The sequence below is a fragment of the Poecilia mexicana genome, unplaced genomic scaffold (genome assembly GCF_051168715.1).
Source record: "Poecilia mexicana isolate PSO_F unplaced genomic scaffold, ASM5116871v1 scaffold_17, whole genome shotgun sequence".
Taxonomy (NCBI): Eukaryota; Metazoa; Chordata; class Actinopteri; order Cyprinodontiformes; family Poeciliidae; genus Poecilia; species Poecilia mexicana.
The window spans coordinates 25,186,078-25,210,462 of NW_028263386.1; the positions used below are offsets into that span (position 1 = coordinate 25,186,078).

Below are 24,385 nucleotides of genomic sequence, written 5' to 3' on the forward strand. Positions count from 1 at the left end.
AGGTTCACCAGGTCTTAATAACAACCATTTTCTGCCAACTGGTTGTTTGGGAGTGATGACAGAAAATTACTTTTCTGTCTTTTCATCACACAGGAAAACATGGGAAAGTCGATGCGTATCAGCACTGGGAGAACCATCCAGAAAATAAACCCAACTCAACACAGAAACAGTTAATCAGACTCAAAATCAGCCTTTCTTTGTTGAATTGGAAATTTCCAATTCGACAGCCCATTTATGACCCTCTGAATGATTTTTATGCAGCTCCATAAACAAATCAAAAATGAAGACTCTGGCCTGAGAGTAGAAACTGATCGATGCAGATGGACACTTTTTAAAAAGTCTTTCATTTTCACAGTCGCCCTACTATACAAAACACTAAATAAAACAAATGAGTTTTTATTCATTAAATAGAGCCACAGACATCCAGCAACAATTAAACAAAAAAATAGATTTTTGAGCGGTTTCAGAAGAAAGAATCGCCACATTCTTGTTGCTGAGTTTACGCAAAAAAGAGAGAAAAAAAAAAACTTGCCCAAAAAACAAGACTCAAACCAAGACGTTACTACTGTCCTCTTCTGTAGTAACCCATTTACTCAAGACCCTTTTAACATATTGGATTGTCTGTGATTTCAGTTTTGTAAAAAAACCCAATCTCGACTATTTTGTTTTTGTTGTTTTCGTAAAAAAATGCATTTTCTGTTTATTATTGTGCAAATACAGAAAGAAATTTACTTAAAAAATAAAATTTTGTGGCCTCTAAGTGCTTTCAAAATTTTCCATAAGGAGTGATGGTCGTGCAAAAAAAGGGGAACTTTATTTTTAGACCGTTTACACCTCCCTTTAGATTAGACTCAATATTTATTCATTAATATACTTCTTTAGTGGATATATGAAAATTCAGAATTGGGAAAAAAAATGTATATTAGTAAACATTGTATTGGGCTGAGTGAAGTGTGTTGTTGCTTTATGTCAGTGGTTCCCAAACTTTTTCTTCTGTGCCCCCCTATGGATTACAAATGGCTGTCTGGTTGAAATGACGCGTGTGAGAGGGGGGGTGGGGGGGGCTCGACTTTTTTGGGGGCAAAATGAATGTACGTAGCTGAAAATAGACACCAACATCGGTAGCCTACAAGGTACTTGTTAAGCTTAAGGTTCTGTATTGATATTAGCTAGTCATCTTTTAGCTAACATTACCTGAATCCAACAGCTTTACTCAACTCAGTCGGTTAGTTTGGAGGGAAAAACTGTGAAAAGTTCTTTGCGTTTTGCTGGTTTGCTGCCGTGATTCTAACACAAACCTACGTAGCTCCGCACAGCAGCAGCAGGTCTCCTTCACAGGTGGAAACCCAGCGCGAGCGTCGTAGCGCTCATGTTGCGTTTAAAGGCGGCTCGGAAAAACAGGTTACAACATGTTAACAACGGATTAAACAGTTTTAACTGCTGATAAAAGTGACAGAGGACACAAATATGGGAAGTGTGGAAGCCTCTACTGTATCAAATTGACATAGGAATAACAGAGAGTTGGCCATTCTAAGGTAAAAACCCAGCGCATACAGTGTTCATGTTTTTTTTTTTTTTTGTTTGTTTTTTTTCATCCAGACGGCTTCCTGCGCCCCCCCTGCAATGACACGGCGCGCCCCACAGTTTGGGAACCTCTGCTTTATGTGAACTTTCTGTTTCCACTGTGACTCTTACCAGATGACAATGGCAACGATCTTCAGAACTGCTTCATTCAAACTCTGGCAAAAGTTGACCAACGCGCTTCCATTGGGTCCCATCCTGCCCAGCATTATTCCTATAATAAGAGGTTAAAAAAATAAATAAATAAATAAAAAAAAACAGAAAATTACATTGCTCGTGTATACAGGGGTACATATTATGTTTACCTGGGGTTCACCTACAGGGAAGCTTTCAAACTGTGCTAATTGCTCACCAGGGTGAAACGCGTGTTTCTAACTGAATCATTTAGAAATGTGGAGCATGCCCAGACTGTCACTTTGAGCTGCTGCTGCTTTCGGGTGTAGTGCATGCTAATGTTTGCAGGGGGGCGTGCCAATCGCTCACCCATAGTTGCAGAAAAAATGACAATCCCCAGCACGTTCATGCCCTCGCTGGTCCCGGGTGACGTCTTCACAATGACGTCGGGAGGCGGCGTCAGGTCCAAGGAGAAGTTCTGGATGTCTGTGCCGTTGTCGTCCTGGACGCCGTAGATGTAGACCCGCCGCGTGGTGGTCTCATCCAGCAGCTGGGCCACCGTCGGCTTGGGGATCAGCTCGGCCACTCTCTGTGTCCGATACTGGAGGACGGAAAAAAACAAGCAGGAGCCTCTAAATCAACACAATAATCGGAGTGGAAACACTAACCACATGGTTGGGCTCTTTTCTTTTCTTTTCTTTTCTTTTTTCTTTTTGTTTAAACAACCGACTGCATGCCATTTTCTCAATGTGATGTTTCTAATTTCTGATAATCCACACAACAAACACATGATCAAACAGAAGTCTGCACTGAACTGGGACAGACATTCTTTTTTTTTTTTTAGGTTCACCATTTTGAAATTACACGCCATCATCTTCTGGTTTTGAAGATAATTATTTCAGACAAGATAATGACTTTACTTCCACACAACTAGAGATTTAAATGGTATGTATTCAAATAAATCAGACATTCAAATTCAGGATAATTATCCACTAATCATAGGAAACAAGAAGATTTCTTGTAAAGAGCAACATTTATGAGATAAAGGAGCAATTAAAACTGATCAGCAAAATGTTGAGGTAGGAGAGTTGATTACTTCTGGCATCTGCATTATATGACAGAAATGAGGCTGTCTGAATTAGATGCAAGTGTAAAACCAAGTTGGATTTGTTTATTGCTGTGTTCAGTGACATGGCTAAGTATTGTGACAGGCCTTCTCCAATTTATTTGTGGAAAATCCGTCCAACTTTTTTTTCATAGCGTATCAAAAATATTTGAATTGAAAAATGCGACTTGAGGAGGTGAAAACCAATGTGCACTGCTACTTGGCACACTGTTGGTAGATGTTTACGAAAGGAGCCAATCCAAGAGTTGCATTTATTTGTCTTGTCACTGATTGGTTGTACCACCAATAGCAGAAATAAAGATGTTAGCCTGTGTGGTTGAGCTAATATGGTTTCCACTGCCTGTTTTAAAGCATAGTAAGATATATTTGGTGTTTGAACTGTTAAAATAAGCAGCTGTAAGCAATTTCAACAATTTGTAGATTTTAACTTTTTGGCAGTGGTTCCTAAAACCCGTGAATCGCCGTGCTGTAAACTAACTGTTTGCTAGCTTAGCACAAATGCTGTAGCATCTTTCCTTCTACCTTTTTTTTGTTGGGAAAAAAAATCTATTCCTGCAAAATCTTAGACACCATGTATGATCTCCTTTCTAAAATATTTTATTACCATGTCATATTGATATTAGCTTACCTGTTGAAATGTAGCTTGAACCAAGTTTGCTGGAAACATGTTGCTGGGGGGAAAAAAAGTTGGAAAAATTGATCAGTGACTGTCAAATGTCGTACTGTATGGGTTGAATGATACGGTTTCAACGATGCTACTAAATGTTACTAGGCTCATGTGGGAGGACAGGCAGCCAGTATGTAACTATGGCGACACTGAATATACCGGAGATATCAAGCAGAGACTGAGTGAAGATGAAAAGGCTAATTAAGAAAAACTTAAATTGTATCAAAACACTAAACCTGTAAATGTCAAATATCACATGTAGGCTTTTATCAAACTATGGTTATGTTCAAATGATCTTATGTTTTCATAGAACCTTGCTTTTTTGTTTCCGTCTACAGTTAAGTCCAAAGTTATTCATAAAGTAGCTGTTCAATATTACCAACACGTTTCTTCTGACTAATATGAATATTAATGCTGTGAAACGGGTCATCCAGAGGTCAGGCATGAATCTGATTGAAAAATCTGTTTTTGTAGCTGGAAATTAGAGTAAAAGAAAAGAAGGCCTTAAAGAAGCTAGTGACGAAGGAGGAATCATCAGTGGACCAGTGGAAAACGGCTACAAGCTGCTCAGCAGTATGAGAATGGCTTCATTGCTGTGGAGCAATTCGGAGTTTTCCAATGGTGATTGAGAAGAATATATATTACTAAATGCAAAAACTGATAAATGATTATCTCTCTATACAGATCCTTCTTTCAATTTGCCGGTCTCTTTTCCTGTCAGACGCAAATTTCTTTTCAGGAGAAAATTGATTTCAGGGTTTAGAATCACTTTTGGCCAGCTGCAGTTGGGTAAGAAATTTATCAGTGGGCTACTAAGGGAAGACACAGCTGTTATTATAGGGGCGGCAAGATGTTTTGATGGTTTTATTTGTTGGTAAAGAGTACTTATCAAGATTTGTTATTGAATCTGTAACCCATGTAGAGGTGAGCCCAAAATCAGACCTGTTGCTAGCACAACAGCGGCTAAAAAAGACTAAGCAGGCATGAATATGCTATTCTGGACAACCATGAGAATATTTCCTTTCTGTGTTTCCATCGTTCACAATATCTAAGAAATTTAACTGGGGCTTAAAAAACCCCAATAAAATTAGTCATTTTGTTTTCCAGATTAGCACACAGCACGTCGGCTAACTTCCTGTCCCAGATTTTGGAGGTTGTACAGACTTTATATATATAACAGGATGGTACTTTGCAGCAGAAAAAACAAGTTTTTCCTTCAGAAAGAAGACAACAGAAAAGATTTAACTTTTTTTTTTGCTAGACTTTGTCACAAAACAGGCAAACAATGAAGATGAACCTGATGTTTGTGACTCTAGCAATAGCACAAAAACATTTTAGGCAACTTGGCATTACACCACATCCACGTCTCATCAAATCGCTCCACTTCAGGTTTGTCTCTGTAAAAAGTTAATCGAAATTTGTGACCAGTAGTGATTACCAATAGTTGAACATTAATGACAGCTTTTTTTTTTTTTTTTTTTTTTTTTTTGCTTGTAATAAGCTCTGATTTTCTGTAGGTAGGTCACTCACACATTTCCACCCCAGCTAGTCAAAAACTAGCCATTCTCTCATCCGATTGTCTGTAGAGCCTGGATTCACTAACAACACAGTTCACTGCACAGATCCATCCATCCATCCATCCATCCATCCATCCATCCATCCATCCATCCATCCATCCATCCATCCATCCATTCATTCATTCATTCATTCATTCATTTTCTGTACACCCTTGTCCCTAGTGGGGTTGGGAGGGTTGCTGGTGCCCATCTCCAGCTAACGTTCCGGGCGAGAACCATACAGATACATCTGGTTGCCAAAGCAGTCATAACACTTTTAATTGAAACTCAAATTTTGGGTCATTATTAATGATTTAAATATCCTGTCTTCACTCAGTATCTCTATCCAATAGTATTTTTTTTTTGTAGACCACGTTGTGTCTGATGTGAAACTCTTGACTAATGCTTTATAAAAGCAGGTTTTACACCATGAAACATCCTTTAAAGCAATAATAAACACATTTCACTCAAACACACTCAGCTTTTCTGATGTAGCAACAGAACATCACCAGATTGGGATGCCTCCAGGAAAATGATGAATAAACAGCATACTGCACCGCTGACATCCAAAAGTCCTGACCATACAAACTGATGAGGATTTTCTCATTTTCTCAGTGTACCAACAAGAAGGTCACTTGTTAACAACAGAACAGACCCAACGTGGTCAGAGATCCCCAGGCAGAATTCCATTTGTGGATCGACTTGCACTTAAAAAGTATTATTATTATTATTATTTTGTCTAGGGATTTATTACAGACAGAGTGATATATACATTACATCGCATGACTTCTGGTCATTTTGATCAACATGGTTTACAGATAAGAACCAGAAAGTTCAGAAATGTTGAACTTAAAAATAGGATTTTAGATAAAGAGATGCCTTAATGGTCACAGAGTCTCACCACATGGTTAGGAAGTGCAGTTTATTCTGCAATACTCAAACTATTCAAGAAACTAAATTTTAAGGTTTTTATTAACTGTCTGCTGTGATCATCAAAATATATCAGCGTATGTTACTATTCTGTCTAATAGATGAAATATAAATGTTACTTCTTGATCTGAATTGCTAAAGCAAAGTATCTGTTCAATACTTTATTTGTTTACGCTCAAATGACTCGTTTGTCATTCTGTCCTTTTAAAATTTTATTCAGTCTTGTAGCCCCTCATGCCTGCAGGGGCCCTCAAGCACATTGGCCCTCAACAAGAAAGGTCAAACTGACTTTGAATCTGTTTGCACTACCTTCACGTTTCTGTACAATAATTAGAAAATAATCTCGTAAAATGCATTGAGGCGACGTTTGCCGTGAACCTGTGCCGCGTAAACAAACCGAACTGAAACTCTGGAACCGGTTGTAAATCCCACGCCAGTGCAGAGTCGAAGATGAGTAATCTACGAGAGATTAAGACATACTGTATTCTAAAGAAAGCTTAGTAAACAGAGTGGGCGGAGTCAGACAGGTGGGACTTCTTCACGAAGTCCTCTGAACTGATTTAATTACAAAGAGAAACCGTAGCCTCTCCTTCCTGCGTTTTAGTTAATGAGCCACTCTGAGTTCAGAGCTCAGAATAAACGCGGCGCGTTTCCATTCATGCTCATTTATATAATGTGGCGGCGCGTGTTCGCTCACAACAAACACACCACTGTGCGAAAGTCAGGTGCTTTTGTGAGGATGCAGCTATAGCAGACCATGACTGCACGTTAGATGAAGGCAGTAAAGAAGCTTTGCGCAATAAATCCAAAGCCCAGCTGTGCTCTGTAAACACACACACACACACACACACACACATAGTTTGTTGCCTATTATAGAAGAGGCTTCACCACTGCACATGATCAGTACATAGCTGGATTTATGAGCTCGGCCAGTTTATAACCCTGTTTTGTTGTTTTTTTAAATAATTCCTGCTAAATGCAAGCCAAAATGGAATATATTTTAATTCTGGTTTTATAGCAAAACATCCTGAGGCCAAATTCCTAATTAAGCATTAGTTTATTTAAATTACATAGGTGTATGCCTGTCTTTGTTCACGTTTTTGATGGTTTTTATGAGTTCCTTTAATTCAGTTCTCCAGGTCTTGATTTGGTGGCGTTTGGCCGTAGTCCACCGTCTGGCTGACACGGCCCACGTTTTCCTCAGCAGGCCTGACCCAGGTTTACCTCTAATACAACCAGACTTCAGCACTAATTAGCTTAGCACAGTAACCCAGTCGCATATAAGTTTCCAGGCCCCTGTAGTCTTAAAAGAGCAGGGTGGATCATTTAAGGCTGCGTTATTTTATATGTTTAATTTTTCTGTTTAATTCCACAAAATAATTTAAATCAGCCGGTATCGATACTTTTGCAAGGCCACCATTTTACAATGGATTTCTCGACGGCCTCTTACCGGATGAGGTCCAGCAGCGCATCGGCAGAACTCGTCATGGGCTTCTTGCTGTCCTCAGAGTCCTCCTTTTGGGCGGCGCCACCCGGATGTATGATGTACACCATGAGGATGCCCACCACCACGGCAACAAACGTGGTCCACAAGTAGTAGGAAATGGTCATGATGCCCAAGCGACTTGAGCACTTGGCGTCCAGGGCAGCGAGACCTGACATCAAACTAAAGTGTATGGTGGGGGCGGAGGGACACAAACGGGAGAGAATTCAGGAAAGACGGAGAGGAAAAAAGGAGGAGAAAGTTAGTATTTGACAAGCTTTGAGGAACTGCTTCCCTCAGAGCTCCTTTTCTACTGCCTGTCAAAGAGGACACTTTGAAACGGAATGAGTTTTCCTGCAGAGGGAGATAAGCGGGAAGCACGAATGAAGAGTTGTGTTGGAAACGCTCAACTAACTCTTTGTGTGAGGAAATTATTTACACCGCTGTATTTAACAATATTAAATTTCCACCATAATCATGCAGCGTGCTTCACGTGAAGGTAAAAGCACGCCTTTTCACGTTCGCTCGGGAGCGACTGCAGCACTCGACAAAACTGAATGGGCCTGTTTAAAACCTCAGAGGGCCTCCGTGTCGCCCCACTGCCTCAGCTCTCTGAAGTATGGCAATCTGAACACATTTGCTGTTGGGCCTTTCACAGTGACATAACTTTCCTTTTCAGCTCAAAGATTAGGGGTTGGGGAGGGGGAGCGGAAAAACAAACAAAACAAAAACTCTTTTCACAGCATAAACAAAAAGACAAATTTGCATTCAAATTGGCTTTAAATTCCTTTTTTCACTGGAGCAATCTGGGTTACTTTAGAAGCGAACTCAGGAATACAAAAAAAAAAGCAAGCAGGAAGCTTTCAGGCGTAGCTGCGTCTCAGTTGGTGTGGAATGCAGCGAGCTGAAAAATGTCACTTCTGAGAAGTGAAGGTATGAAGATATGGAGCCAGAAACAAGTGCTGGTGTCACTGAAGCAACGCCTGGGAAATCCTGATTCAACTGAAAGCTCCTGTCTGATGTTTACCTACGTACTGTTGCAGTGTGATAATGAAATAAAACCGTGAAAATAAGTTATTTTTGGTGATTTCACTTGACTGTACCTTTAAGAAGACTATTAATCATTGCGTTACAGTCATGTTACAAGCTAGGTGTTTGACCGCGATTAGAACAACAGGTGCCTTCAAGCTTTTCATCAACCATACAGCTAATTTCAAACAAAACCAACATACTATTGACTCACTAAATGTAAGAACCGGTTGGAGGGTTTAAAAGGAAGATTTTAGTTATCCGCATTTAAAGGTAAAGACAATTAGTGTCTAGTTTTTTTTTCTTCCTGTGAGCACAGCTGCCAAATATATAAAATCTAAAAATGACAATGTAATGAAATGCAGCCCCAGAATCGATCAGCGTGATGGTGTGGATGGTAGAAGAGGGAAAAAGAACCAAGAAAACCTTCCATTCTGAACTCCAAGGTGCATGACTGTCTGACTGCTCAGTGCTTTGCAATTTGAACTTAATGAGCCCCATGAAAGAAGCAGAGGGATGCGCCTCTATTTACAGAAAGACAAAAACAAAACAAAAAAATCACGTCCACAGACAGAACTCTGAGAGAATGAAGGTGAATGAAGCCATATTCAATAGAATCAATTATCTAAAGCAAAGCCAGGTTTGTCTTTACGGGAAGGTATTCTGTATTTTCCAGGCACATAGAGCCATTTCATAGCACAATCAAGTATTGCCTGCAGTTGTTTTAAAAATGCAGCTGAACATAAATCAAACATAAAGAAAAAGAAATTTGACTTCGTAATTTGGCACCTTGAAATTCGGCCTCTGTCTCTTTAAGAAGCTCCTCCTCTTTCTGACACTTGGACTTCAGGAAGTCACCACAACAGTGTTCCTCCGTCAAGTAATTTACAACCGTTCTTAGAGCGTTGAACTGAGAAGTAGTGTGTATGATGGACTCAGAAGACGTGCAGTTCCACCAGGTGTTTGCTAATTGCTGCTGCTGCTAGTCTGAAGGAGCTGAGTGGGGAAGTTGTGAAGAGGGGGGGTGGAGCTTTGTGGAAATAGGCGGTGCTTTGTGAGAGCAAGACTTTAGGCACCCCAGATGGTTGCCACGGGAAAATCAAACATGCATGAAAGAGTCAAACCAACACACTGGGTATGTTTATATAAAAAAAGTAAATTTTACATAATACTTCCTCCCCTTTAAATATAAGATAAACAGTAAAAGGCGACTTAAAACACATGTCAGTTTCACGTTATTCCAGAGATACTTTTGTTTTTTGTGGAAGGGCGCCAACATTTGCCTGCAACTGTATCTCTGCTCAGTCTGTTGAGCTTGTGTGACAAGATTATCTGGCCGTCAGAGCATAATCTGCTCGCACTTGGCCAGTGTTGTCATGGACGTGTTCAGTGGGTCAGGACTTCATGGATTTTCAGAGTATGGAGGTTACACACCAATCAAAGATAAATATGTGACCTTATTACAGCGTAACAAGCTGCTAAACTGAAATGTTTCAGACATCGAAAATAAGCTTTCCACTTGATGAAAGCAGTGTGAGGTGTTGCCAATCCATTGTTCTCAGCGTCACTGCACAGAATTCAGCGTAGAAACATTCAGCAAATGATTTAATAGAAATGGTAGCTGGTGAATGTGAATCAGATGCTTTTTATGGGAACAGTTACCAGTGAAGATATTAAAGTTCCTGTTAAATAGCCTCAGCCCTCGTGTTTAATGTATCTGATAACGTATAACAAACAACAATCTGAAAGTTTTTTTTAAAATTATTGTTGACCAGGTTGTTCTAATGTAGCAAGCAGTACAGTGAAAAACTAATTCTCACATATCAATCTGTCACACATTTTTATTAAACTTTCATTGAAAAGCTGTAAAATCCGTCTTTTTGCAGATGAGTTATTTACTGCTTTACTGATTTCATTATCCTGTTTAAAATCTATAGTAATTCTCTCTTAACCTTCAGAAACACTTCCATAATTTAAAACTGCTCAAGATGGATATCGCTAACAAATCTAGGAAAGTTTATTCTGAGCCAATAAGTGATCTTCCAGTTTAGAGTTGATCTGCAAATATGGAGGCATCTGGGTGTTAATAATATTATACATACGGACTCAGACATTAGATTTTCTTTTTAGAAAGAATACTTATATCTGTTCATCTGCAACGCCAAGTCTACTGCCTGATCCGAAACAAGTGTAAAAAAAACCCCCAAAAATCAGTAGAGATTTTCCAGGGGGAAAATACTTTGATTCTTTTTATTGACAAAACAATCAAATTCTTGATTGAAGAAACTCGTAAAACATGTTAAAAATTACTTTATCACAGAATTATATGTATTTTAGATGATTAGATGTTTGATTACTTTTGTATTTACTTGTTGCACAACTTAAAAAAAGAAGAAATCCCATTCTAGATTGAAACACAATTCCAAATCATTTGAACACAGTAGCACAAACAGTATCGATATTTCTCATGAATCACTTGAACTTTGACTCGTTTAACAATCCAGACAACAATAATATAGATTTTCTACATGAAATGAGGCGACATGTGGGCAGTAAGAAAATCTATGTTCCCCCCCCACTTACATAATAACAGAAATGCTCTATAAGTTGTTGCTAAATGTTAAATACCTTTGACAATTTGTTGTTCTGAGCTGAATGTTGGGATCAGACAGGATTTACATATAATCATAGATTGATGCACAGATTGTGAGAATACCCTCTCCGCCCGCCGGTATTCTGGACAACAAGCTTGGCGGCGGCAACGGCCGAGGGACCCAACCCCTCAGCCTGGCAGAGTACGATAAGAAAGAAAAAAACATCTCCAGCATTGTGCCGAGGGTCAAAGCAGCAGAGCCGTACAATGTGAAGGAAGACACAAATGATGGGCGCCATAAGCCAAGATGTCTAAGGGCGAGAGGTGAAACGTCTCCTGAGGTGGATCTGTTATTAAACTGATAACTTCCTCAGCAGAATAACAAAAGGTGGACGAGAAAAGACGGAGCGACCGGTGAGAGGCGGGGCCCCCGCTGGGCACGCTGAGCGAATAAAAAACATGAAAAGTTACAAACAATAATCAAGAAATTGCAGCTTACATGTCCTTCTGATTGTCCTCCCAAGCTTACTTATGTTAAACAGAGTTCCATACTCACTATATGCACTCTGTAACTCAAAAGTCAAATGTTAGTTCACCCTTTATGCATGAGATTGTAGTAAAGGTCATCTGGCCTCCTCTATGGCTTTATACTACTAAGCAGATTCTACATCTATATTTTCTTCCAACATTTGAACTCAACTTAAGCTACGTCGTTCCAAATCACAACAAAGGTCACCTCAGTACCAGACTAGCTCTGATTCATACCATAGGCATGCAAAATCAGCTTCAAACATCAGAATCCAATCATAAAGACAGATTAAAACTCATACATACTTTACAATCAAACCTACTTACAACATAAAGCAGTCGAATATGGATTTAAAGCCCATTTGATAGAAATCTAATGTCGGTCTTATTCAATATGGTCTTGAATTATTGGTAGTTGCCTTGACTGTGCCATGGTGTATGAAAATCAATCAAGTTTATTTGTATAGCACATCTCAGCAGCAAGGTGGTTCAAAGTGGTTTACATCATAGGATAATTCCATAGACATCAATACGTAGACCCCTCATGGAGCGCTGAGTCGTACGTAAAAGCGTCCGCCATCTTCTATGTGGCAGCACAGGACCTCCTTAAGTCCTGTGCTGTGTGGACTTATTTCAACGGTTTTACGAAACAATCTGGATTAATTCTCATTACCTTTCACAGGTAAGGATGAAAGATCAGAATTACTTGACTTTGCAGCCAGAAATTCGCTTACATATTTCCTATGTTGCTAAATTGGCCCGAAATAACTGCTGATTGTTAGCTTAGCAGCTAATGTTTTCATACTGTTTTCTAATGAGAGAGAGCTGATGAAAAACCGCTGTTAGAGGAGAAGTTCATTAAAAACCAAAGGATTTTGTGAGGAAAGATCAGTCAGGATCAGAGCTGGAGCTGCTGTTCTTCAGTCTGTTTCCAGCTCAGCTTCACCATGTCGGTATTTAGCTATAGAGATGCTATGAGTCAAGAGCCCAACATGCTGAAAATGTCTTTTTCTGAATGTGAAAGAAACATATACCGTATGTATTTTCTATTATACTTTTGGATAATTTCTCTTTTATCCTTGGCTTTAGCCTGTGAACCAGGACGTCTCAGAAGTCATTGGAGTTCTCCCAGTGTGACCAGCAGACTGAAGCCCTGCCTGTGACCAGTGTTCCCAGTTTAATAAATGTTTTATTCTTTCACTTTTTGTGTATTTTTAAATATCTCAATCTGAAGTATTAGTGTATTAATGTAGCTTATGTAACAAAATAAAAATAATTTACTCTGTTATAATTATTTTCACTCGTTGCTGTCAATAGCAGAGTTTGACATACTGTAATAAATATTTATTCTCTGGAAAAAAGTAAGAAAAATATGTAGTTTAATGTTTGACAATGACTGGTTTATAAATCAAAAGTCATTTATCAATAATGTATAAAAAATAAATACAGGAAAATTATTTGTTTCTCGTCTTGAAATGTTAAATGTACATTAAATTATGGTATATTATAGCAATTGTGGATATATTCTTTAAAAAAACACTGTAAAAGTGTGTCTGTTCATCAATTTCAATATAAAAATTATCAGAATAATTTCTATCAAATAAAACATTGTGCTCTTTACTCAGAAATGCCCCAAAACAATTGATCACATCAAAAGTTAGAAACGCTCTCTTTAGTAATTTATTTGATTGCCAAATATATTAATGTGTGTGAGAAAATGTGTCAATGGCAGGTATTAACTTAAAATACTTTGTAGAACGGCACTTTATAAAGTTTGGTCCATTACTGACACATATTCCTCTCCATGAGGGGTCTACGTATTAATGTCTATGGGATAATTCCTTGTTCTGACTGATGCCTTTGTACAGTGAGAACAATGTAAATGTTTGCAACTGTGGCTTTAGCTTGTACATGAGTAAATGTCAAGAAAAACATACTAATTGACAAATTAATCAATCACTCAATAAAATCAATTTTACTTCAAAGTACTTGTCTTTGCAACCAGGTTTTGTGGTGCTTATTACTTTGTTATTTCCCCTCTACGGAATTTTTATTTTCCTCGTGGATTGAACAGGTCGAAGGCAAATTATCATGTCAAATTATTTGTGGAAACAAGTTTTAATTGTTCTGTTAAAGTCTCATATGTGAATAAATACGGCTTGGTACCCGAAAGTCGTCTTTGTAAAACTATAAGGGAAAATGTTTTAGGTTGCAACAGGAAAGTCCAGAATGAATATGTATTTTGTACTTGATCATTTTTTGGCTTCATCATGTTGAAGTGAGTCCAGACGGAACAGATTAGCAGACTTCAGGGACAGGGTTCAGAGGTCAAAGACTCTTCTGAATAGGATGTGTTTGAAATGCTTCTATGAGTCTGCAGCTGAATGGAACATGAATAAATAATGTTCAGTGTCGCAATAATCTGAACCTCAACCTTCACAAAGATGGACTTGAAATAACTCATTCAACTGAAGCCAGGGCTTTGAAAATGGGAGTTGTAGAGGAAACGCATGTTTCTAACTAATCCAGCTACAGGCGTCTCTAGGCTGTTTAATGATTTTCATCACTGCTTCTGTTGTCTTTGTTGCCTTTTCTAATGCTTATGTCATTTATGATGTGTTGTAACTTGTGATTCACCTCAGATGGCACTTTTTACATTTTGAAAACCAGAAAAGGACTATATCCATTTTATTTATTTTTTTTCTAGCATGTATATTTTTAACCGTATTGCCCAGGAACTTGTTGTTGCAAGGCGACAGTGAAAAAGTCTGAAAGTCTGAAAAGTCGTGTTTTTGTATGCATTCTTAATGAATGAAGAGTTTGCTGAACCAGCATTTGCTGCAATTCCAGCTTCAAGTCTTGGGCTGTTACTACATTTACATACTTTCTTTACAAAACAGCTCAGTCTCAGAGTGAATGGACATAATTAGTTAACATCAGGTTCTCGGGTAGTTGACGTCTGGTCTTTGACTAGATCTTTCTAACACATGGTCCTCTTAAGCCTTTTGCAGCCTTTCTTTTAGGCTTACCCTGTATTTAGCTCCATCCATCTTTCCATCAAACTGCTGATGAAAAGCATCCACATCGCAAAATACTCAACATGATGGATCAGCATGATGACAATATGTGCAGGGTGACATAACATCATACATAGCGTTGCACTCAGATTATGTTAGACTCAATCAACCAGAGCACCATCTTCCACATGTTTGCTTTGTCCCCTACTCCAAACGAGACTGGTATCCACGACAAGATAATGTCGAGAGTTTTTTAGGTCACTAGCAAGCTCATTGTCATGACTAATCAATTCCCTGCTGGTGTCATTGACACTAATAATTCTAGCAAGTCCCAGACAATGCCAAAATGTTTCATTTTTCAAGATTTCGTCTTTCTAACACCTCCACTGCAGCGTTGGCTCGTCTTCCCAGACAGATTCACAGAAATTCACACCTTTGGACATGTGACCAAAACAGTGCAGATGTTGGCTTTGTTGGGGGCTTGTTAAGATTGTCAGTGTCAGCAACTCCAACAAGGAATTGAAAGAGTCTAAATTCAGAGACTCATGTGACCTTGATGGCCTTCATTAGTAATATCAAGGGCCTCGTTAATGATCCCCATTGCCCCATCAGTGTAAGTGCTTCTGGTTACATCTTAAAACACTGATATTTCCAACCCAAGTTTCAGAACTGAGAAACCCTCTTCGAGAGGAGACGTGTCTTGAGAAGTCCACTTGCCTTTATTTAAAACTCTCAAGATTAACATGTATAATTTCCATTTCACTGTGATGCATTGACTTGTGTTGCTCAGTCACATAAATAGCAGCTGATGCTGTCCCATAGTTTGAGCTTTTCCCACATCTCGCCAACTACAAAGGCCTTAAATACCTTTGCAAGGCACAGTAACCAAAAAACCTTGCAGCTGAGCTGCTCTTGAGACTGGGCGGGATTACAGCGTTGGCACCTGCCATGTGCAGCCTCCTTGACCTCGGCAGGTTGGAGCACATGTGTGGCCGATCTGCCACAAGAGTTCAGGGCCATATGGAGCTTAGAGCCTTCCCTGCTCCACCTTTGCTGTGCAAGAGCATTAGAGTAATCCCACATCCAGATGAAAGAGAGACAGCAGCGGCTCCTTGGAAGAGGGTTATCCTTGACATCTAGGACTGACACCCTGGCCTTTTGCTTGAGCAGCTCAGATAATTATAGATCACGTGAGTCCTCTAACTCTGCGGCAGCTTCTAAATTTGATTTCCCCGGTTTTTATTTTGGGTTTCTAGATGCGACGAGGGGTGCACTTTGTACCGCCGTTGCCTTAGTTGTAAGACTTTCACAAGCAGGTCCGTGCCACACTGAGTCATCACAAATCCCGTAGAAAGAAGTGTGACTGTGCACAACAAGCTCCAGCTGGAAAAGGGTATTGTTTGAATGTGGAGTATTTCAGTTTGTGACAGGATGAATTAAAATCAAGAAAAATAGCCCCTTTCTTTACAGCGTTCCGTTCTCTTTCAGTGAGCTGCTGTGATGGTGCTAAAAAATAAAGAAAAAACAGCACAAAAAAAAAAAAAAAAACAAAAAAAAAAAACACCATGACACACTCCCTATAGTTGATGTAAAGCTGAATGCTTTGTGACCATCAGTGGAAAAACAGCATCCAGACAGTTTTTCCTCGTTTGTACGACTCTCTTCTTTTGCCTTATTTTGGAGCAACAGGAGGTTCATGGACAGCAGACCGAGTCGGGAAGAGGATTCTCTTGGCTCTGCTCGACTCTGCCGTGTTTATCTGGCCCTCTGTACTCTGAGATTAAGAAAACCAATTTTCCATAAACCTCTCGTTGATCCAACTCCGCTTCCTGACCTACCAAGCAAACCAATTGTGGCATGAAGCATGCAGCCGAAGTCTTAGCTGTAGATTTACATTTTCTCTGACATTTTCTCTTGACTAGACATAAACATACCTACCTCTAGTTCCTACAAAATAAAATATGTATTCTTTAACGAACTGCTGGAATAAGATCTCTCAAGTAGCCAACCGAAAGAAGAAATAAAAAAAGCCATATGTTGTCTTTTGCAGGACAGATGATGATGTTATCTTTTACATTTTATGATGATATTAGGAACAACCCACAAGAAAGGAGAGGACAAGCTTAGAAAAGCAAATCCAGTAGATTTTGGTCTCATCATGAGATTGATGACATCATGAGGAAAGAACATTATGTGGAAATATTGAGGGAATATCAAACATCTGCAAGACAGTAGGAGTGTGCCTATTTATCGGCACAGATTTCCTTCGTTTTGGGAGAGCGGTGATCGACCGATACATATGAAGCCGATATTATCCCCATCAGCAAAGGTCTACAAATCAACCACTGTTCTCTTCTGCTCCGCAGAGAGAGGTTTGACTGACAGACCGGCCCATCAGGTCATGTCTGCATGTTTGTAGTTAATAGTCATCCCACTGTTGCCAACTCAGTGACTTTCTTGCCTTCTGATGTGTTCATTCTCTCAATATTGTGGCATTTAGAAAACAGAAATAATTTTGTTTTTTCTGTCTAAAAACAAAAGAAGTTTTATTTTATCCTCCTTCATGTTCTAGGTTTGTGCCGAGGATTTGGAGTCTGTCTCAGCAGTCAATAAATGTGACACTTTGAATAGTTGCCCGGCAACAGGACCAGCACGGAAACACACGAGACAAACTCCAGTGCTTGTTATCAAGTCAGCCTGAAATGAGTTTCCTCTGCAGAGCAGAGAGGCTCCTTCAAATCTCAGTGTGAGCTGGAGAGGGACGGCGGGAGGGCAGGGTCGTTTTAAGAACCAGTAATTGGGGAGGGAGACCGATTTCAGTCAATAACCAGGTCCAGACCTTTGGCCTCCACAGTTCATCTTTGGTAACTAGTTGCATAACTGTTTTTTTTTTTTTTTTCTTAAACATGCTTAAAGGTTTTTGAGGAGACTTGTTGTGTCTTTTAGCTTCTCACATTTTCTCTTCATTAGAAAGTTAGTTTATGTAACTCTATTTTGTTAGATTTTTAGTTTATCGAAATATGGAAAAACTAGGATCCTTATTTATTTATTTATTTATTTTTAAGATCTATTTTTTTTGTAAGGCATTGCCTTGTGACTTTTTCAGGGCATGATTCAGATTGCAGAAAGAGTGGGACGTAGTAACGCCATACAATGTGGAGGCAGAAGCAGAAAGAGTCGTGTTCGGTTCTGATCTAACCTTGTTTCTGAATGAAAGCTATGGAGGAAAAAAAGGCAGGTTGCAAGAAAAATGTGTCAGCAATCAGCGCAATCAAAACCAGTCGTAAAGTGTTATTTTGTGGAATGTGGTGAAGTGCTTGGTTGAGCGAGTCAGTGAGCTTCTGCTTTAGTTTGAACGACAAAGGCATGTAGGGAAGGAAATGTAATTCAGCCCCTTTTATAAAATTGAATACAAGGAGACAAAGCCGCCATGGATCTATTATTTTTGTCAGAACTGTTATGTAATTCACGCAATAAAAATGTTGTATTATGATACAAAAATCCCTGCATTTCTAGTCGCTTTAATTCAAAAATGCTTGAATTAATTCTAAAATTAGATTAGATTAGATTTGTTAGAGAATGAGAATATGAATGAATTTGATTGGATGATTTCACAGGTTGCACAGATACAATAATAGATTTAAAATATGACATAAGATTTATAAAGGTATACTTGTAAAAGTGCAAACAATAATCCTAATTGCTTATAAATGAGTGGTGTTATTTATAGCCAAAGGCCAAAAAAGAGAAAATGTCTCATACATAAATACTAAAACATACATAGTTTTCCCATACATTGAAAATAAACCTGTTTCCTTCCTAGATGTATTTGGCAGATTACTTGAAATTCAAACACAGGGTTGAAACTTGCGGTGCTCTCTTGACTTTTTAAAATGTTAAAAATAAGGAAAAACTGGACATTCGCTACATCCGCTTTGAGCTAACAAAAATGTCGGAAGGCTAACTGGGATAAAGATTTGCTTTATTTGATTTCTTGTTACTTACAACCTCTGTCTACCAAGGAGCCTTAAGGACTTGGACATGCTTTGTAGTCTATTAGGTAGGAATATTTATAATTTATTTGGAAAGTACTCAGTCTGCCAATACAGTTAGTGATGCTAACTGTGCTAATTGCTAACAGCTTAGCAAAATGATTAACCAGACAAAGCTATAATGAAGAGTAAGAAAACTGAGAGAAAATATAAAGTTAAAGTTTGCTGTTAAAATAATAGCAAATTTGAGAGGAGAAAGTAGCAGAGCAAGAAGAAATAGAATTAGTTCTGCAGTAGCCAAATCCTGTGGTAGCATATCTACAGAGATAGCCCAGGAAACCTAAGCCAGTATGGCTATAAGCTTTATCAGAAAGAAAAGTTTTAAGCCAAGACTTAAAAGACGACAGCGAGAGACGGGGTGTCTGAATAACACAGTAGAGGAGCCTAATAACTAAAGGATGTGATTCCCATTCTACCTTTAGAACCTTTAGGAATCAGCACCAAACCTGCAAAGTGCTCTGTTACGAACATATGGACCAGTCAAATCTCTGATTAAGGGTTTTATGTGAGCAGGAGAATCTTAAAGTCCATTCTGGATTTAACAGGGAGCCAGTGGAGGGAGTCTAAAATAGGGATTGTTTAATTATCCTGGTCAAAAATAACACAGTGTTTACTCTGTGTTATTAAGCAGTTTTTCAGATACTCTGGTTCAAAGACAACAACTTCTGTTTAGACAGAATTTAAAAGCAGAGAATTTCCAGTCAGGTTTTTTGGTCTTTAAGACATGCCTGTAGTATACTTAAGTGACTGGATTTATCAAAATTTATGGATTAAAAAAATGAAGCTGAGTGTCATCAGCATAGCAGTGGAAGTTTTTCCCTTGCTGTATGATGATTTTCCCTATTGGAAAAAGAGAGTCGACCCAAGCACAGAACCCTGCAGTACTCCATAAGGAGCGGTTTCAAGAAGCTAACGTCACAGTCTGGTTAGCGCTGTCGTATTAGCGCTAAAAGGGCATTTTACAGTCTAAGTAGTCTAGACTGCATTTGATCATCATCATCTTCATTCCCAGTTCAAATCAATTATTCTTAAACCGGTCAATGTGGAGCTGAATAACTCCACACTAAACAGATTTGTGATGCCTTTAATCTATTCATGAAAGCTAAGAAGGTGTCACTTTCAAAGTGTTTGTTTCTGTAAGTTCATGTTAAAATTATAGTAGCAGAAAAACCTTCAACATGTGGACAATTTAAACTTAGACCAAAATGTTATTTTTCCTATTAGAGACTCTTTAAGACTAAGTTTGTAATTTGTGAAACAACCTTTTCTCATCCTCATGAACCTGGTACGATGACACGTCATATTATGAGTACATAGTATTACAACATTGCAGAAAATCACGGACAAATGCAAATTAAAGAAAAGATCTCAGATCACAAATCTAAATTGTTGTATTTTGCTACATTCAAAGCTGAAATTCCTTGTTTTCAATGTTTTATATACCATGAAGGACCAGGTTCCTCTACACTAAGGTTCACTGCCTGTTTTCTACTATTGATTTTTTTTTTGTCACTATTTGTCTCTGCCAAAACAAGATTTTTACACACAAAATGAAAGCATAAGGAGACTCCCAGCATGGTGACCATTGTTTTTTTGTTTTGTTTTTTTTTTTGGCCTGACGCATTCATGGGATAATCTGGTTTCCGCTTTGGTTGGTGCACAGATGGCACTGGGAGGGGAAAAAATGGGGACAGACACGCCGTGGGGCCAGAGAGGACATTCACCCCTAGATAAGCCCTACTGTACTGCGCGCCGGGCCAAGCAGCCAGCGTCTGGGTCCCGGCAAGACCCTCCAGCAGAAGAGAGGAGGGGGAAAAAGCAGGTGAAACCCTATGAGACTGCAGCTGGATCAGCATCAGGCAGAGTGAGACATTCACACATGGTCTATAAATGATCCTGAAAGTGGGCGGCGTAGCGGGCCGACGGTGGTCATCCGAAGCTAACGGGAAACGCCTTCAAGGCTCAATACGCGTCGTTGCTGCGGCCGAGACGCAGTCTGATGCGCCGCAGACTCACAGCATCAGTTAAATAATCACTCTGATTGCTTTTATTCTCCCATGTGCTGGATTGACCTGCAGAGACGACTTCAGATCAGTTCATGTCTTTTCCTATGACGTGATCCATGTTTGGCACTAAAGTGGAACCCAAATGCAAAAAAAAAAATAAAAAAAAAAAAATAAAGGAAAATGACACTAGGAGGAATTAATAAACATGTCTCCATGCTTAGAGCGGAATGTTCCAGGATGAAAACTGGAAATTTTCAAAGAAAATGTGTGTAAACACCAACAGACAGAGATGAAGACAAAGCGGGAGAACAGACAGCAGAGATGGAGCAATGGAGAGAGGGGGGGGGGGGGGAGATTAACTTCTCATCCAGTCTTTGCTGTTGCATCAGTTTTAAGTAGCTTATTGCACAAAGCAGCCTGGATGTTGCCTGTGCGATTGCATGATTCATTTGGAGCGTGTGTCCTATACATGCCGCCGATCTCATGCAGGAAACCAAGAGCTTATGAAGGGGGCCCCCCCCAGATGATCAAGCATGCTTTGAAGTCGGCACACGGTGACCCGCGTTCCCAGAAGCATATTACTCTTTAATCCTGGATTCTTCAAAAAGTAATTGGGTAGAGGAACAATCTCATCAATGTTGTCCTTCACATCTGGCCTAATCATCGTTCAGGTACGCAGGAAGACCCCCGCAGGTCTGCCGGAAGCAAATAAATGAATTGTAATCTGGAAAAAACATCACCCAACATTTTTTCCTGAGGCTTAAAAATGAGAGTGCTCATTATGTGTGCTTTGCAAAGTTAACATTACGCAAGACACGCTAAAAGCATAAACCTTAATGTATGTCTGCTGAGATTTGATGGGCTTAACCAGCACACCAATTTTAGCTAAATTTAAGCTACAATTGGTGTAAAAGAAAAAGGGACACACTGCTTTGCTTCTCATTGTGAACACTACAATGACTAGATAAGAAGGTCAGAAAAAAAGTTTAATTAGAAAAAATAAGTAGAGAGGGAGAGAGAAGTAGTTCACATATGCTAGCTTGACTTTGACAACCGTAATGCGTAGATGTGCTGTGGAATTCGGCGTGTTTCAGTTCAGTTGCAAAATAATAAAAAGGCGACCCAAACACCAACTCTGACAGAACATCAGTGGAGCAGGTGTTTAAATGAGCTAATCAACCACAGCTGTGTTAGATTAGCTAATAGCAGCGGTAATTGGTGCTTGTATGTGACAGAAAACTGTAATGAAATGCATTAAAACTACTGTTATTAATGTTAACAAAAAAAGTGAAAAGGTTCAGAAGGTGAGTATTTGCGTTGTGTCATGGCTGCACTGTAAAACCTGTTTTTCTGTTTTGTAGAGGGGGGAAAAATGGAGATAACTCTAATAGAGGACATGAAGATATGCCAGGCTTTCCTAAGTGGTTGTTCTCGTTGGATCATGATTCATAATAAAACTGAGAAGCTAAACAAATTGAAAGCTAAACACGTTATCCTGATGCAGCACATGTGCTTTCAGCAGAGTGGCTGTATTTTTTCCCAGAATGCGCAACTTTTATTATTTTTTTTGCCATATATATTTCGTCAAGTCTGAGGAAGAAAGGAGACCTGAGCTGATTTCTCAGTCGGAACATATTTAAAGCATTAATGATTGCTGCCAGAGGCAACGACTCAGAACCAGTGTGGTAAATAACTCTAACGCTCACTTTGTATGTCTGAGCATACATGGGGACAAATGCAGCAACAATGATTCTTCTCCAAAAACCAGGATACATTAGACATTCGTTTAGTCTTGTTCATTCAGTCCTGTTTGATGTCCTTCACTTGGAAAGACGGATTCAATACACAGTGAGTTACACACACATTAGGTTCCCGTCAAGAATTTTACATCCAGTCACCTTTGGGGTTAAAATCATGTTAAAGTTGGGTTTTTAATGAGACATTTGAACTCTTCTTTTAGTGGCGTGGACTGATTTGGGAACTCTACATCAAGGAGTTGTTCATAACTCAGGATTGGGGACACACCTCTGAATTTTATGTGTGTTTTTCTCCAATCTACACAGAGTCAAAATTATATTGGACTCAAATATATTCATAAATATGAGTTAGCTGCCATGTCCAATTTTTACAGGTCTTGATTTCGTCCCTGACTTAATAAATAAAACAAATCTGATCATTCCCTGCAATCTAATTCATGGAATCTTGATTAATTCATTAAAATATGTAAATTCTACTTTTGCTCGCGAAACCAGCCAATAGTTGAAACAAAACAAACACAAGGTGTTTTTTTACTCACACATTTGCTCTCCCATTTTGTAATACCATTAGGTTTCCATGGAAATACACCACTAATAAATGGCTAAATGTTGTGTAACAAGGCTCAAGGAAACAACATTGTCTTTGTAGCCATCAGTAGTTCTGGCATGAGTCTGGATGGATACGCAACCTTTAACGTATGTGAAAATGATGAGGTTCATTTTAATTGGTTGGTTTTCTGGCCCTGATTCGACTTTGGTTTAAATCCCACAAATTTATATGATTAGGTCAAGCTCAGGGTCAGCTAAGCAGCGAGACCCTGATATGTTGTGGGGATTATTACGACGGCCATTGCAGATAGGAAAAAATAGAGGAGTAAATTTCCACCAAAATACTCAGAAAGTTTGAGATTAAACTCAGAAATTTTGGGGAACAAACATGGAAATTTGTGAATTTGTAAAGTCAGTTTTTTGACTTTACAGTTTTTTTGTAGTCAGTAAAGTCAGTTTACAAAAAACTCAGACAAAACTCAGGATGTTTTGTCTGAGCTTACAAAACGTTCTGTTCTTCTGTTGTTTTATTTTTTTTTAAGTTTCAGCTTTCCAAAAATGTCCAAGTTTCTTTCTCAGAAATCTCGGAGGTTAATCTCAAAAGTCCTCTTTTTTTTTTTTTTTTTCTAGCGAATTTTTCTACAAAATTTTCAACTTCTCAGGCTCAGAAATTTCCAGGTTGTGTTTTCTCAAAAAACTCAGATTACTCTCAAATTTCCAAGTTTTTTTCTAGAAAATTTCTGAGACGTTGTGTCATAAATTCACTCGGCTGTGCAGGTTTATTGCTCAGTCAGAACAACAAACCCTTCACCAGCTGGTTTAAGGTAAGACTGAAAACTTGGATGCTTTAGATTTTTCCAACCACCTTGTCAAGTGATGCTGTCATCACTGCGCCTGATTCTTGTGTTAAAAAAACAAAACACTTTCCTTTGACTTGAACACAGCCGGACAGCCCAACAGGATAACAATCTCAAAAACAGATCAGAGCTTGTTTGGAACGGGATAACTCCAGCCTCCTGAGTGCCTCAGAGCTCACTCCTGGAGGAAATTTATTCTTGACATTTCTGCCAAGCAGAGCAGTCAAATGTCCAGCCAGAACTGTAGCAGATGCTGTTAATAACTACAAAAAGTGTGTGTCAGACAGTAGCACACAGCGTGTGTGTGTGTGCATATGTGTGCATTTTGAAGTGTTTCTGTCTAACAGAGCTGGTTCTCTTACCTTGAAACGACAAGAGGCAAGATTAGCATTTTCAGCATCCTCATCAGCAGCTCACCGGGAAACTGGAAGTACTTCACTTCCTGAAAGCAACAGAGACGTTTTTTAATGGATGTAGTCGCTGACAGCCAATCACAGTGCAGATGTCTGAGAACCGAGATGCATCACTGATTGTTTCTTC

At 39.1% G+C, this 24,385-nt stretch overlaps 1 protein-coding gene across 1 annotated transcript in view; it reads right to left on the bottom strand.

The window, feature by feature from the left end:
- slc1a7a (solute carrier family 1 member 7a) overlaps window positions 1-24,385 on the bottom strand; it is a 36,920-nt gene that overhangs the window by 4,411 nt on the left and 8,124 nt on the right. Inside the window, exons 2-6 of the mRNA XM_015008644.2 lie at window positions 24,208-24,287; window positions 7,425-7,640; window positions 3,450-3,492; window positions 2,065-2,296; window positions 1,696-1,795 (exon numbers count right to left, since the gene is read on the bottom strand). Of these exons, the coding sequence (XP_014864130.2) occupies window positions 1,696-1,795; window positions 2,065-2,296; window positions 3,450-3,492; window positions 7,425-7,640; window positions 24,208-24,287 (671 nt within the window). The remainder of the gene's footprint in view (window positions 1-1,695; window positions 1,796-2,064; window positions 2,297-3,449; window positions 3,493-7,424; window positions 7,641-24,207; window positions 24,288-24,385) is intronic.